Source organism: Eptesicus fuscus, chromosome 6 (assembly GCF_027574615.1).
Source record: "Eptesicus fuscus isolate TK198812 chromosome 6, DD_ASM_mEF_20220401, whole genome shotgun sequence".
Lineage (NCBI taxonomy): Eukaryota > Metazoa > Chordata > Mammalia > Chiroptera > Vespertilionidae > Eptesicus > Eptesicus fuscus.
The window spans coordinates 59,551,578-59,567,289 of record NC_072478.1 but is presented as its reverse complement, the minus strand read 5'-3'; the positions used below and the strand labels follow the sequence as shown (position 1 = coordinate 59,567,289).

Genomic DNA, 15,712 nt, shown 5'->3' with positions numbered 1-15,712 from the left:
CTCTATAGCTTTATAAGTCTTTATATCTAGTAGGGTAAGTTCCCTACACACACACACACACACACACACACACACACACACACACACACACAATTTCCTTCATTTTTAAGCCAGATATTTATTTTAGACTGCAAACTATGGGAACTTGACTAGACAAAACTGAACCACACAAAGATACTCCACATAGTCCAGATGATGGCCAACTCTGTTTGCTGACAAGAATATGAGAATTCTGCTTCCAGTTAGTACTGAGTTATGAGGAAACAGGAAATTGACTTTTAAAGAAAAGCAGAAAATATTGCTATAACCAAATTGCCAATAGGTCCAACAGAATTAAGACAGAATCCTGCTTCATTACCGTTGCTTTCATGGGTAAATCTTTCTGAGTTATTGTCAGACAAGAAATGTCTTTGCAAGAACTTATATAAGCTCTCATATCAACTTTGTTATATTGACTTGAGTTTTGAAAGAGTGTTGAGAAATAATATGAAGACAGTTCTGTTCAACTTTCAGCTTGGGAGAAAGCCAGTCACTGTTATGAAAAGTCATGTGTAAATACTTGGGAGACAAGCTCTCCGGGAACAGTGAAGCTACAGTAATGGGAGGTGGCACATGTAATTGCACTGGAATCTGCCTGCGGCGACACTTCTCATGGAAATTGATTAGTGTGGTGTTGCTGAAGTTGAAAAGGCTCCCCAGAGCATTGTTGAACCAAAACCCTATGCTTGTCCTCCTAGGCCATTAACAAAGATATGAGAGGAAAGCATCCAAATAGAGACTCAAGCAAGATATCTGTAAATGTAAGTTTTTTTTAAAAAAAGTACAGAAAGTAATCATAGGAGAGCTTTTTCCTATAGCCTCAGCAACCTCAAAATGGAGCTAGAAGCTCTTTCTATATTAATTGTAAGGCAATCAAATGACAGGTAAAAATTCCATTCAGAATAACAGGTAGGCTTTGTACAAAGAGAAGAAAACTATAGGCTGATTTCTTTTTTTTTAATAATATATTTTTATTGACTTCAGAGAGGGATAGATAGAAACATCAATGATGAGAGCGAATCATTGATCAGCCTCCTGCATGAACCACACTGGGGATCGAGCCCACAACCCGGGCATGTGCCCTGACCAGGAATCAAACCGTGACCTCCTGGTTTATAAGTTGATGCTCAACCACTGAGCCATGCTGGCCGGGCTCGGCTGATTTCTTAATGGGGGAAAAAAATTTATATTTGGGAATTTCTTCAGCTGAATTTCCATACAATCTGAGAAAATTCTGGATTTGCATTAGAAGTTATAATTATTTTAGTAAAGTTAACAATCTGAACTCTTCTCAAGATTTACCTATTGGGATATATTTAGGTTGAATCCTATGGAATTTCTATCTCTATAGGTAAAAAATGGCTGCATATCAGCAGTTTCATAGAGGTCAACTCTAGAAAACAGACCATAATTCCGTGAGCCTTATAATATTATTCAGCAAGCATTTATTGAGGGCCCTAATATGGTTTTTCTTCTCAAGCAATTCCCACTCTATTCAGAAAGTCTAAAATATAAACAAATAAATGAAAAACAGAATGATAAATGCAATAATAGAGAAAGGTACAGAATAACACAAAGGAAGGTGTGATAGATTTAACTCAGTCAGGTGAGGAAAGGTATTGCAAAGCAGATGTTGTTTGAGCTGAGTAATTAGAAATTGAGCCAGCTGAGGGATTGGGAGTGTCTTTTCAGGTAGAGTGAACACATTTACAAGATCCTTGAGGCATAATATGAACAGGATGACAAGTTCAAGTAATGATGCTGTTAAGTCATTTAGACTGTCTGGTTCATGGGGAAGGGAGGGTGGCTGGAGGCTGCAGGAAAGTAGGATAAGGGCAGAACATAAGACTGGGGCGAGATTGGACAGGTGTGTTTTGACTGTCATACTATAGAATAAGAATTTTGACTGTAAAGTAATAACAAATTTAAATGTCCTCAATTAGGTATTGGTGGATTAGTGAAAAGTTTTACACTAGGAGATAACAGGACCATCTTGCCATATATATATATATACATATAAAAGGCTAATATGCTAAGTGTCCGACCATTCGACCGTTCAACTGGTAGCTGGTAGCTATGATGCTCACTGACCACCAGGGGGCAGACGCTCAACACACAGGCATGGAAACATAGAACAGACTGATGAATCTCAGAGGGAAGGGGAGAGGGCAGGAAGAGATTAACCAAAGATCTTATATGCATACTAGAGGCCCGGTGCATGGATTCATGCACGGGTGGAGTCCCTCGGCCTGGCCTGTGCCCTCTCACAATCCAGGACCCCTTGGGGGATGTCGGACTGCCAGTTTCAGCCCAATCCCCGCAGGCCAGGGATCCCACCAGTGCACGAATCCATGCACCAGGCCTCTAGTTTTAGAATAACTGACGGATAGTGGGAAGACTTGCTAAGTGGCTACAGGTGTGAGGAATTGAACCAAGGTAACAGTTGGAGACAGTTTGGAGATGGAGAGGACTGGAAGGAGGGAGAGATGTGATGGTAGTAAATTCAAAAGAGCTTGGTTCCAGAATGTTTTGCTACTATTTGAGGTCTTTTCAAAAGTGTACTATTTTCCTTATTGAAGGTTCTATATGACTAAAATAACTGATTTGTGGCTTTATAAAACCTGTTGTTCTAAATATCTTAATAGAATAAAATCACTGCTTGATAAATTCAATCAATTACTATCTAATCTAAAGATAAATTTAAAAAATCAGTCTAATTGATGATTCTGGTTGAGTCAAAATAGGTATAACCATAGTCTACATAGAATTTTCCCCTCCAAAGAGGATTCTTTCCCTAGTCTGAGTGAAAGCATTTCTGCTGTGTGAGGAGAGATTCTCATTCTTAAAGGGGGCAGGGGTAATGATGCCCACAATCTTCTCATCTTCATGTCATGTGATGAAGGAAAAAAGAAACAAATTTTTTTTTATTCCCCTACCCCAGAAATCCATAAGAAATAATCTCAGAAAAATAAAAGTTAAGTTTTTATATTAGTTTAATCATTACTTTGGTCAATGATTACTTAAAAGTATATATCTATGTGAAAAATTCAAATACTAATATTTACCTTTCCAAATTCCTCCAACTTATTCACTAAAAACTTAGCTAAAATGATGAATAAAATAAATATTTTTCTGGAACAATATTTAGAGGAATATTTAACTAGGAAAAACATTATATAATATGCTTGATTATAATGGACAGTGTTGCTTCTGGTCAACAGATGCTATCTGACAGGACAAATACTTGGCACAGAAATTACTAACACATTCAAAAACTAATCTTTCCTGAATCCAACCGCAACTCTCAAAAGCTGGCTTGAAATACACTGTCCTTTGTGATAGAAAATTTAGACTGTTTTAAAAAAGGACTGGGTAGTTATCTCAGATGTATTGTTCATGACTGTGTCATACATTTCTTTCAAGAATTAAAATAATAGAAATTTGTAGTAATATTTTTATTTACTTTTAAATTTAAAGTAATATTTAAATGTCAGTGTTTAATTAGAATGGGTGTTGCATTTTTCTAAACTTAGTCTTCCTTTATATCTGTCTTCATCAAAGTGTAGTAACATGGTTATCTGATTCTGCTGCCAGTTTTTAGCTTTTACTATAGGTTTCACATTCAGGGCCCCATACTATCCCACTTTGACTTTTTAAAAAATATATTTTATTGATTTCAGAAAGGAAGGGAGAGGGAGAGAGAGATAGAAACATCAATGATGAGAGAGAACCATTGATCTGCTGCCTCCTGCACACCTCCCACTGGGGATGAAGCTTGCAACCCATGCATGTGCCCTACCGGGAATCGAACCCTGACCTCCTGGTTCATAGGTCAACGCTCAACCACTGAGCCATGCTGGCCGGGCTCACTTTGAGTTTTTTAACATGTTTTTGTGTGTGTAGGAAGGGGGTGTTTTTATTGTTGTTGTTTTAAATCTTCACCTGAGGATATTTTTCCATTGATTTTTAGAGAGAGTGGAAGGGAGGGGGAGAGGAAGTGAGATCGATTGGTTGCCTCCCTTAGGCACCCCGATCAGGGCTGGGAATCGAGCTGCAACCAAGGTATGTGCCCTTGACCGGAATCAAACCTGGACCTTTCAGTCTGTGGGCTGATGCTCTATCCACTGACCCAAACCAGCTAGAGTCATGTATTTTTTATTTTATTTTATTAAAATCAGTCAATGGTCTGATAATAAAAGTGCTTTTTATGGACTACTGTTGTTAAACTTGCATTACATTGCTTGTTAAAATTGAAAAAGGTTCATCAAATATAGGTTGCTTTTGGACTTTGATAGCTGCTGCTTCAAGAGAACTCTCAAAGTCACTTGCACAGCATTAAATAAATATTGACTTTTAAAAGGGAAAAAAAAAACCCTTCAGTATGCAGTCGCATTTAGTTGGCATTTAGTTGTTCTAAAAAAGTTTTCAGAAAAGGCAACAATAGGCCTGGAGGTTGAGCCAGACAAATTTGGGATCTGCTGGGCACAGCTAGTTCTTTTCTTTTTAAAAAAAATATTTTTATTGATTTCAGAGACGAAGGGAGAGGGAGGGAGAGATAGAAGCATCAATGATGAGAGAGAATCATTGATTGGCTGCCTCCTGCACACCCACACGGGGGATGGAGCCCATACCCAGGCATGTGCCCTGACCAGGAATTGAACCGTGACCTCCAGATTCTTAGGTTGACGCTCAACCACTGAGCCACACCGGCCAGACTACAGCTAGTTCTTTCTTCATCCTTGGTGAGGAATGTGAAATGCAATAATACAAAGCAAGTCTGTACCAAATTCCAAGTTAAGTTTCATTTCCTAACTATTTTAACTACATATCACTGCTTATACTACCTCATTTTCATGGCTTAATACACAGCTATCTTATTTGCTCACAGTTATGTGGATCAGCGATTTAGTCTGTGTCCAGCTGGGTGGTTCTTATCTGATCTTGCCTGGGCTCACTCAGACAATTGCAGTCCTCCGGTATTAACTCGGGAGCTGGATGGATGGTCTAGGATGGCCTCACTCATATCTGGTGTTAGTGCTAGTTGTAGGTGGGGCCTCTCTCTCCATATGGTCTCATTCTCATGGAGGCTAGCCCAGGTTTCTTCACATGGTGGTCTCAGGTTCCAAGAGTATGAGTGCTTTCACAGTCACTTTCACAGCATACCACCAAATCAGAGTACAAAGCAAGCCAAATTCAAGGGCATAGAAAAACAGTCTGCTTTTCTCTTTAAAAAAAAAATAAAAAAAAATATAAATATATATATATATATATATATATTTTTTTTTTTAATTGATTTCAGATGGGAAGAAAGAGGAAGAGAGAGATAGAAACATCGATGACGAGAGAGAATCATTGATTGACTATCTCTTGCACACTCTTCCCTGGGGATCAAGCCTGCAATCAGAACATGTGCCCTGGCCCAGAATCAAACCGTGACTTCCTGGTTCATAGGTCAACGCTCAACCACTGAGCCACACTGGCTGGGCCAGTCTGCATCTTTTGATAGGAAGATATATAATGTCACACTTTACAAGATTATGCATACAAGGGAAGAATTTGTGGTTGTTTTTTATCCCAATTCACTACACTAACAATGGCTCAAAATTCAGAAACAACACAGCAATTTGATTACCTAGAATTAAAAAATCTCTTATACAAAAAAAGTACCATAATTAAGAAGATGAATGACAAATTGGAAAAATATTTATAATTGATATCATAGACAAAAGCTTACCATCTCTAGTACATAAATAGTTTCTAAAAAAATAGAATAGGAAAGTACTGACAACACCAAAAAATTCACTGGAGATATGAACAGATAATTTGCAGAAAAATATAAATGTACATGGATCTTAACCAAATGGAAAGATGTTCAACCTCATTCTTAATAAAGAAAATGCAAATTAAAACTACACTAAGATTTTTCACCTATCACATGAGCAAAAATCTAAATGCTTGACAATACACTGACAGAAAACAGGCACTACATACATTGCTATTTCTCAACAGAGAGTGGCAAGAAATATTCAAAGTGATGAATAGCAAGAAGCTACAACCAAGATTACTCTACCCAGCAAAACTATTATTTAGAATTGAAGGTCAGATAAAGAGCTTCACAGTCTGTAGTTCTTACTGCCCGTAGGGACTTATTTCCCCAGCTCTGGGTCCTGGGCTGGGGGTCTGGTATGGGGCTGGGACCCTTCACTCCTCCAGGCAGCCTCTGGATTTAGTAATCCTCTGGATTACTAAAGCGGCACACCCAGGCGCCAGACCAGCCGGTTCCGAGCCTCCACACCTCCTACCAGTCTCAGTGCACTTTCTTCTTTACCTCTCTAGTTGTAGTACTTCCACTCAGCCAGCTTTCCGGCGGTTCTGGATGATAGTTCTGTATTTTAGTTGTAATTTTGATGTGGTTGTGGGAGGCAGCAAGTACAGGCGGTTACCTATGCTGCCATCTTGGTTCTCAAGACCAAACATTCTTGATAGCAGAACAGAATAATAGAAACAGCTTGGTTCTTGAAGAGTGAACCACAGAATAAGCCAACCCTGGGGCTGCCCGACCTCTGGATAGCTAGTTACATAGTAATAACTATCCTCCTGTTGTTGGTCCATTTTGAGTTGGCTTCTGTTATTTGCAAGAGATTTACTGAAGGGGTGCTCTCAGGAGAATAAGAGGAGGACAATTGGATAGGACCGGAGAAAAGCTAAGCAAGGACCTAATGTTGGCTGGAAACCAACTTTAGCCTGAGCTCCCGGGCGGGGTAGGGGGGGGTGCCTCTGGAGCATGAGTTGGCCTCACCTGTTGTACGTACCACTATGGCAGTTAGTTGTTGTGAGCGGCCTCTGAGGAGAGGTGTGTGTAACAGCGGCTGAAAGTAAATGTACTGGCCCAGTTAAGGGGATCTAGGCAGAGCATCCACAACCACCACAACTCGCCAGCTTACTCCAAGTATAGCCCAAATCTTACCAGACCCTGTGCGATCTAGCCCATCCCTGCAGAACCAGTCTCTTTCTCTCTGAAATCATCTCCAACTATTGTCCCTCTTTTTCACTCCACATTAGCCACACTGGGCACCTTGCAATTCTCTCTGCTTCAAATCCTTTGCACTTCTCATCTGGAATGAGTCTCCCCTGCCCCCCACTCATGTCCTCATGACTTGGTCCCTTAAATATCCTTCAGGTTTTACTCACAGGACAGCTTCTTAGTAAAGCTGTCTCTGGCTGCCCTATCTAAAATGACAACTTCCACCCCTAACCAACACTTATAACTCTTCGCTTGTGTTATTTTTCTTTTTAAACACTTATCAGTATCTAATATACTATGTAATTTTCTTATTTATTTTGTTTATTGTTTGATCACACTCTAGAATATAAACTGGAAAGGGTAGGACTTTTCATCTTTTTTTTTTTAATTCTCACCACTTAAAGCTGGTAAGTTGCAGGTGGTAAGTTAATATTTGTTCAGTGAATGAATGATTCCTGGCATAAAGTGTAAGTCGTTAATATACATTGATTAAACTGAATTAAATTGAAATGGAAAATGTGAGCACAGCCCCATTGTAATATAGATGGGAGAAAGGCCACATGTTGCTGTATGCAGAGTCCTCCTTAGACTACATGATTTCTTGGATAATATTGCAATGTTCATGTGATGTTATATGTGTGTGTGTGTTAATATATACTGTATTATTTATACATATATTGGTGAATAAAAATAGAAGCACTAAATATTTTTAAATTTTATTTAAATGAGTTCAAATCAAAACTTGAGAATCTACATTTACGTACATTACAGTAAGGTAAGGGCACGGCAAAGTTAGAGTGGATGCAGGTTGTGTAGATAGCTCGATTCCTATGATATAAAACTTAAATCCAAAGGTGGAACTCTTAAAGCTCTTGACTGCAGTGTCATATTCTGACCTCAGAGACTAGGAACCTTCAGACACGTGTAATCTCAAATGTCTTAACCCTGAAACCTATCAGCAGATACCAAACACCTTCAAGGCACATTAGAGTCTTCTAGAAAAGTAGCCTTTAAAAAAAACACACACTAAAACTAAGATGACTAAAACTACAAAAGCACCTATCAGACTTGCTATGGCGTTTATGCTGAGTGTGAATCCGCAAGATTAGCCTTGAGTCGTGGCCTCAGCACCAACACTGGCTTCTTCCTGTAAAACACCCCCAGCAGAGGGTTCTGACTCAACTGGAGAATTTTCTTCTTCCAGTTCAGCATATTCATCAGAGCTTTCGTTCTCGGCTGTACCTTTATCATTACTGATGGCAACGGCTTCATCCGGAGCTGCACTGGTGACCTCCGAGGTCGTTCCGGTGCTGACTTGGGTGCTTTCGCAGGCGGCGGCATTTGGAACCTCTGGCCCCGGTTCAGCACCGACCGCGGTGATCTCCACCTGAGCAGCCTCCACAGCGTCGGGACAGGCTGACGCCTCCTCTACTCTGCCTGCAGCTGCAGCATCCGAGCTTTCTTCAGCATCCACCACCTGAGCTTCCTCCGAAGATACTTCAGGGGCTGCTGCTGCAGCATCCGAGCTTTCTTCAGCATCCACCACCTGAGCTTCCTCCGAAGATACTTCAGGGGCTGCTGAACTTGCTTTCTCCACTCCCTCCAGGTTCTCTTGTTCACCTGCAAGATTTAGCCCATTAAACAAAGTATTAATCGAAAGAGCATGGAAGACAGAAGAACACTGTGCGGTCACTTTAAAAAATGAGACATCTCTATGTACTGATATGTAATGGTCTTCAACGTAGACTGTGAAGTGGGAGAAGAGCAATGTACACAGTTTGGTATTGTTTGTATTAGGACAGAAGGAGGGTAAGTTATATGCATAGATAGTTACATTTGCAAAGACTCTCTTCAGGATTCAGAGAAATTGATATTATTGGCTGTCCCTGGAAGGGAAAATGGGGGATCTGCTTTTCTGTAAATGCTTTGAACATGTTGAACTTAAAAAAATTAGTTTATATATATTTCTTACTCAAATACAAAGAACAGGAAAATAAACAGCCCACGCATCACAAGACAGCATGGAAATGTAGCCAACTTACTAGGCATTGACTCTGAGGAATCACTATTTTATTCTCAACCTCAGTTTTGTCATCTGTAAAATGCCATCTATCTCACAGAACTTTTGTGAAGACTGATTAAAATGCTGTGTATAAAAAGGGGTTTAAAACCACTAACATGCTATGGAAATGCATTTTATTATTATTATTATTACAATTACAATTCTTATGATTATATTTAATGTTCACTTATACATTCTGTTTCTTATTGTCTTGACTAAAAGGTTAAAACTGGTCCATGAGCAGCTATTATCTGTCACCAAATAATGATCATAGTAATTGATAATAACAGTATTATAGTTAAAATAGAAGAAAGTATGGTTCAAGCAAGCAGTTTAAGGGAAGAAACATTTACTTGGGTGAAAATGTAAAGTTTCTGTTCCTGCAGTTGCCATTTTATTAATCAGATCAACTGAGGGACTCAACAGACATGACTGATTTATACTAATGTCAAGTGTGCTTTGGACAAAGATACTGGATGGTCTCAATCAAAACTGAAACAAACATTAGTTTTATGATTAAAAAAAAAAGAATGAGGGAAATGAAAGGTCAAGCTGCTGAGAGGCAGATACTAAAATTATGCCTGCATGAATGGGAGCCTGAGTAGGAGAAAAGTAACATTACCACACAAAGAAGTCAAAACTGCTGGTCAGCAGTATAAATGCAAAAGGTTTTCATTTATTAAATGCACTCATCCAAAACGTGTAACAATATTCTCTAGGTTTTGGGTGGCTTTTCCTTTTTGAACGAACTCCTACCCAGAGTCATTCTGGATTAAGTCAGTAAAGAAGCCAAAAGAAAATAGTGTTCATTGCTAGCCTAAGGTGATGAAAATCAGAGCCTTAAGGAAAACAATACTAATAAATTCACCTTACCTTGAAGTGGCTGTAACTCTGCTTTGTTTTTTTCTTTCAAATTTTTTATATGTCCAGTGTGTTTGACTTGCTCTGATGTTACTGTCCTGTAAGTCTGAAAGCAAAAGTGTACTTATTATTCGCAAGCATTTTTTTTCAACATGATTTATATTCATCATGCCAAATTCAAAGGTGTATACAATTCAAAGAAGAGAAGACAATGTATATCATCTACTCTTTTTGTTGTTGTTGTTAATCCTCACTGGAGGTTATTTTTTGTATTGATTTTTAGAGAGAGAGTGGAAGGAAGGGAGGGAAAGAGATAGAGAGAAAGAAAGACTGAGCTACATTGGCCAGGGCCATATCATTTACTCTTGTATTTCCTATTTGGAAACCTTTGTCATTAAGTAGGAAAGAAGGAAAGAAACAATGCTGTAACAGGGGTCAAGGATAACTGAAAACATGCCCAGTAGATAGAAAGACAAAGACAAATTAGGACCAATATGCCGAGTCAGCACCCTCAGTTCTCAGCACACCAATGCGGACTGAACCTGTGTAGAAGTTCACACCCCCGCCAAAACCGGTTTGGCTCAGTGGATAGAGCATCGGCCTGCGGACTCAAGGGTCCCAGGTTCGATTCTGGTCAAGGCAGCTGATCGATGTTTCTAACTCTCTATCCCTCTCTCTTCCTCTCTGTAAAAAATCAATAAAATATATTTAAAAAAAAATAAGCTCACATCCCCGAACTGACCAGCAACAACATCCTAAGGGACACTAGTCTTATTGTTCAAGGGGCTAGAACACGAGGTAAGAAAAAACACTACTTAAAGCAGAATTGAATAATCACACTCATGTGTGGCCCAAAGAACCTCGCTTTTCCAAAATCAACATAGTCAAACACAGAATAGAAGGCCTGATAGAAGACAGGGCCTCAAATTTATTATTTATTAAACAAATGATATTATTTATTAAACATAAGCATTTAAAATATACCACAACTTGCCCTAGCTGGTTTGGCTCAGTGGCAAGAGTGTCGGCCTGCCGACTGAAAGGTCCCGGGTTTGATTCTGGTCAAGGGCAGATGCCCAGGGTTGCGAGCTCAATCCCCAATAGGGGGTGTGCAGGAGGCACCCGATCAATGATTCTCTCTCATCATTGATGTTTCTCTCTTCCTCTCCCTTCCCCTCTCTCTAAAAATCAATAAAAATATTTTTAAAATATATACCACAACTTTAATAAATCAGTATGGCATTATGTTTTTTAAATATACCCAGACCTTCAAATAATTGAAATGACCTAGGCCTTTCTCAGATTTTAAGAGGCCCTCATAGTAGATTTCACTTGGAAATGAAAAACTGCTCTTAGCTACCATGGATTCAATTCAGATAAATCTAGCCGAAACCGGTTTGGCTCAGTGGATAGAGCGTCGGCTTTCGGACTGAAGGGTCCCAGGTTCGATTCTGGTTAAGGGCATGTACCTTGGTTTCGGGCACATCCCCAGTAGGGGATGTGCAGGAGGCAGCTGGTTGATGTTTCTCTCTCATCGACGTTTCTAGCTCTCTATCCCTCTCCCTTCCTCCCTGTAAAAATCAATAAAATATATTTTAAAAAATATATTAAAATTCAGATAAATCTAATATAGAACTTATTTTAGTGCAGGACGAGGAAGGGGAGGAGAAGAGTAGAATTCAGGTTTTTAAATACCTCACAGTCTGGGAGGAACCAAGATGGCGGCATAGTTAAACAACTAATCTGCTGCCTCACACAACAATTTCAAAAATACAACTAAAAGACAAAACATCTACCACCCAGAACCACGGGAAAGCTGGCTGAGTGGAAGATATACAGCTAAGAAGAGAAAGGAGCACAAACGCTGAAAAGCTGAGAGGTGCGCCCAGCAATCATTGTTTACTGCGCTGGAGCGCGGGGCGCAGGGACTTGGAAACGTGGAAAGGCAGAGAGGGCTGACGGCAGCCATCGCCGTTGGCCACGCCCCAGCCTAGTGACGCCCTGAGACCCTGCCCAGCCCTGAGGCCCCGCCCCGCACATTCTACAAACCCACCCAGGCTCCACACAGCGGCTTTTGCATATAAATGGTCTGTTCTGTGACAGCTCAACCAAATTAACTGTAGCTCTAGTCAGACTGCTCCAAATCCGCCCAAGCAAAGGAGGAGAAAACTAGCCCTTGCTGTAGCTCCTGCTGGGGGACACACAGTACACAAGGGTACACCAAGAGTGTCCACCTCAAGTAACTGGGAGGCTGACCCGTTGAACCAATAGGACACCTAGTACACAAAGCTACCCTACCAACTCAGGGAAGCAGCGAAAATGAGAAGGCAAGGAAACAGATCCCAAACCAAAGAAATGGAGGAGAACAAGCGACTGGACATAGAGTTCAAAACCACAGTTATAAGGTTTTTCAAGAATTTCATGGAAAAGGCCGATAAATTCCATGAGGACCAACTAGAAATTAAACATACACTGACTGAGATAAAAAATATTATACAGAGACCCAAAAGCAGACTAGAGGATTGCAAGAATCAACTCAAAGATTTGGAATACAAAGAGGCCAAGGACACTCCTCCAGAGAAGCATGAAGAGAAGAGAATTCAGAAAGTTGAAGATAGTGTAAGAAGCCTCTGGGACAACTTCAAGCAAACCAACATCAGAATTATGGGGGTACCAGAAGAAGAGAGAGAGCAAGATGCTGAAAACCTATTTGAAGAAATAATGAACGAAAACTTCCCCCACCTGATGAAAGAAATAGACTTACAAGTCCAGGAAGCACACAGAACCCCAAACAAAAGGAATCCAAAGAGGACCACACCAAGACACATCATAATTAAAATGCCAAGAGCAAAAGACAAAGAGAGAATCTTACAAGCAGCAAGAGAAAAACAGTTCGTTACCTACAAGGGAGCTCCCATACGATTATCAGCTAATTTCTCAACAGAAACCATGCAGGCCAGACGGGAGTGGCAAGAAATATTCAAAGTGATGAATAGCAGGAACCTACAACCAAGACTACTCTACCCAGCAAAGTTATCATTCAGAATTGAAGGGCAGATAAAGAGCTTCACAGATAAGAAAAAGCTAAAGGAGTTCATCACCACCAAACCAGGATTACATGAAATGCTGAAAGGTATTCTTTAAAAAGAGGAAAAAGAAGAAGAAAGATAAAAATTATGAACAACAAATACATATCTATCAACAAGTGAATCTAAAAGTCAAGTGAATTAAAAATCTGAGGAACGGAATAAACTGGTGAACTTAATAGAATCAGAGGCCTAGAATGGGAGTGGATTGATAATTCTCAGGGGGAAAGGGGTGTCTGTGTGGGGAGTATGGGAAGAGACTGGACAAAAATCATACACCTATGGATAAGGACAGTGGGGGGGAGGGGGGGATAAGGGCAGAGGGGGGTGGGAACTGGGTGGTGGGGAGATATGTGGGGAAAAAGGAGAAACAATTGTAATCTGAACAATAAAGATTCATTAAAAAAAAAAAATCAATAAAAAAAAAAATAAATAAATAAATAAATAAATACCTCACAGTCTGTATCTCCTCCTGAAAGTAGCCTAAGATTCTTGGGAATTAACACTTCCAAGATTTAAGATTAAAACTATATAATCTTAGAGGTGGAAGGGGACTTAGAGATCATCACCTGTCCAACTTCATTCCCATTGTGAGACAATAAGGCCAGAAGGGGCTCTCAGGAGTAGTCAGTTTATAACTTCCAGTTTAAGATAGTTTTTGTAAAGAAAGATTTAGTATACAGGAGAGGTTCATGTCTGGCACTAGTAAACCTAATTAGGGATATAGTGATGCCCAGGTGAAATGAAGTCTTCCGGCTTCCCACGAAATCATATGGACTAGTCCAATATCTATTTTCCCAGTGCCCTGTATCCAACTGTAGTAGCCCTGGGCAGCCCTTTTACGCTCATTCAGCATTAAGCAACAGAATGAGAGTAAAAGCGAGGAACCTGGGTATGAGTGACAGCTGGTAGGTTAGTAGAGGACAATAATATAAATGACATGTTTGAAGCTTCCTGGCTTCTTGAGGCTCTCAAAATACTGAAGGTTAGAATATGTATTTAGATTTGGCCATCTACACAGTTCTACAAACTGTTCCTAGTTATGACTAAAAATCCATTTATGCATATTTCTGTAGTATCAAGCCAAAATGCAGTGATTGTGTATTCCTATGGTTTCCAAAGGATTTATACTTATTCTACTTTTATTCACAATGAAGAGTAGATTTCAGTTTAGAAAGTTTATGACAGAATGGGGAATGATTCAATAAGCTTACAAATGTTCCATTGTTTTAGCTCCAAAATCATATTATTAAAAGCTTTATTTTACAGTGATTATCTAGGGGGGAGTGGATATGGGGACCAGGGAGGAAAGCATTGTTTTAATTTTATATATGTCTATTTTGAATTTTTAAAATTTATGGATAAATATTACTTTTTAAAAATAATAAGAGTATATATAAAGATATAAAGCTAATAAAAACTATGGAGATAGTTAAAAGATTGGGAGAGGGAGGAATGAATAAGTAGAGAACGAGGGATTTTTAGGGTAGTGAAAATACTCTGTATAATACTGTAATGGTGGATGCATGTCATTATACATTTGTCAAAATCCCTATAATGAACAAAGAGTGAAGTCTAATGTAAACTATGGACTTTAGTTGGTAATAACATATCAATATTGATTCATCAGTTGTAACAAACATGCCACACTAAAGCACGCTTATTGATAGGGAAAAGCTAAAACAGGGGTGAGAGGAAATACATGGGAACTGTCCACATTTTCTGTTCATTTTTCTGTAAACCTACAACTGCTCTAAGAAATAAAGTCTATTAACTTTTTTAAAAAGTTAATTTTTGAAAACAGTTCCCGTTAAATATTAATAATAGTATCTACCTTATAGAATTGTTGTAATTATTAAATGAGCCCTAGACTGTCACATGGCATTCAAATGTCAGCTATTTCTATTAGTATTTATAATAATACTAGAGGCCTGATGCACAAAATTCATGCAAGGGGCTTGGCCCTCGCAGCCCCAGCTTAGTCCGGAAGGTCGTTCGGCTGTCTGGTCTAATTAGCATATCACGCTTTTATTATTATAGATTGTTTTTACTGAAAGTCATCCATTCTTAGAGGTGTTAAGAAATATTGAGTTTATACTTTAAAAAGCTTCATAATCTTGTTATTTAATCTCATGTCCTGACCTTAACATTGCTTTGAGTTTTACCACCAGTTGTAAAATATGAGAATTCCTGCACATTGTGGTTAAACACTTACATAGTATCCACCAGCACTGACCGTGACACCTACAACCAGATAGTAGATCATATTCGACCCAGATGATCCAGGGAACTTGTTAGATGACATCCAGCGAACAGATGCTAGGAAAACAAGTTTAAACACGGTTAGCTCCACTGCTTAAGCAAAAGTATTTTAAATAATTATTTCTTTAAAAATACTTCTGCTCAGTGAACCTAGAATCTATTAACATCAAGTGACTTTAGCTTAAGGGAATATGGCATAGTAATAATTCCAGTTGACATTTTCCCAATATAATTTGACAAGTACTTATGAAACCTGTCATTTTGATGCTAAGCACCAAGCTTTTCTTGGAAAAAGTACAGGCATGGGTAAGGAGAAATGACAAAAGCACTAAACAATTTCAACTGTCAAACAAGATGCATACAAGCAAAAGAAATCCA

General features: G+C 39.1%; 1 protein-coding gene across 1 annotated transcript; it reads right to left on the bottom strand.

Moving 5' to 3' along the window:
- Positions 1 to 7,767: 7,767 nt before the first annotated feature.
- MGARP (mitochondria localized glutamic acid rich protein) lies at positions 7,768 to 15,378 on the bottom strand. Its single transcript, XM_028144596.2, has 3 exons — positions 15,288 to 15,378; positions 9,999 to 10,092; positions 7,768 to 8,683 (listed from the first exon to the last, which is right to left on the bottom strand). Exons 1-3 carry the CDS (start codon positions 15,375 to 15,377, stop codon positions 8,169 to 8,171), a joined length of 699 nt encoding a protein of 232 aa, XP_028000397.2. The 5' UTR covers position 15,378; the 3' UTR covers positions 7,768 to 8,168.
- Positions 15,379 to 15,712: the final 334 nt, after the last annotated feature.

Excerpts from the sequence above, each read along its gene's own strand:
- MGARP (XM_028144596.2), bottom strand. The coding sequence starts at position 15,377 with ATGTCATCTAACAAGTTCCCTGGATCATCTGGGTCGAATATGATCTAC. Across the intron at positions 10,093-15,287 it reads TCAGTGCTGGTGGATACTAT|ACTTACAGGACAGTAACATC; the intron begins GTAAGTGTTTAA and ends TTTTGCTTTCAG. Across the intron at positions 8,684-9,998 it reads AGAGTTACAGCCACTTCAAG|GTGAACAAGAGAACCTGGAG; the intron begins GTAAGGTGAATT and ends TAAATCTTGCAG.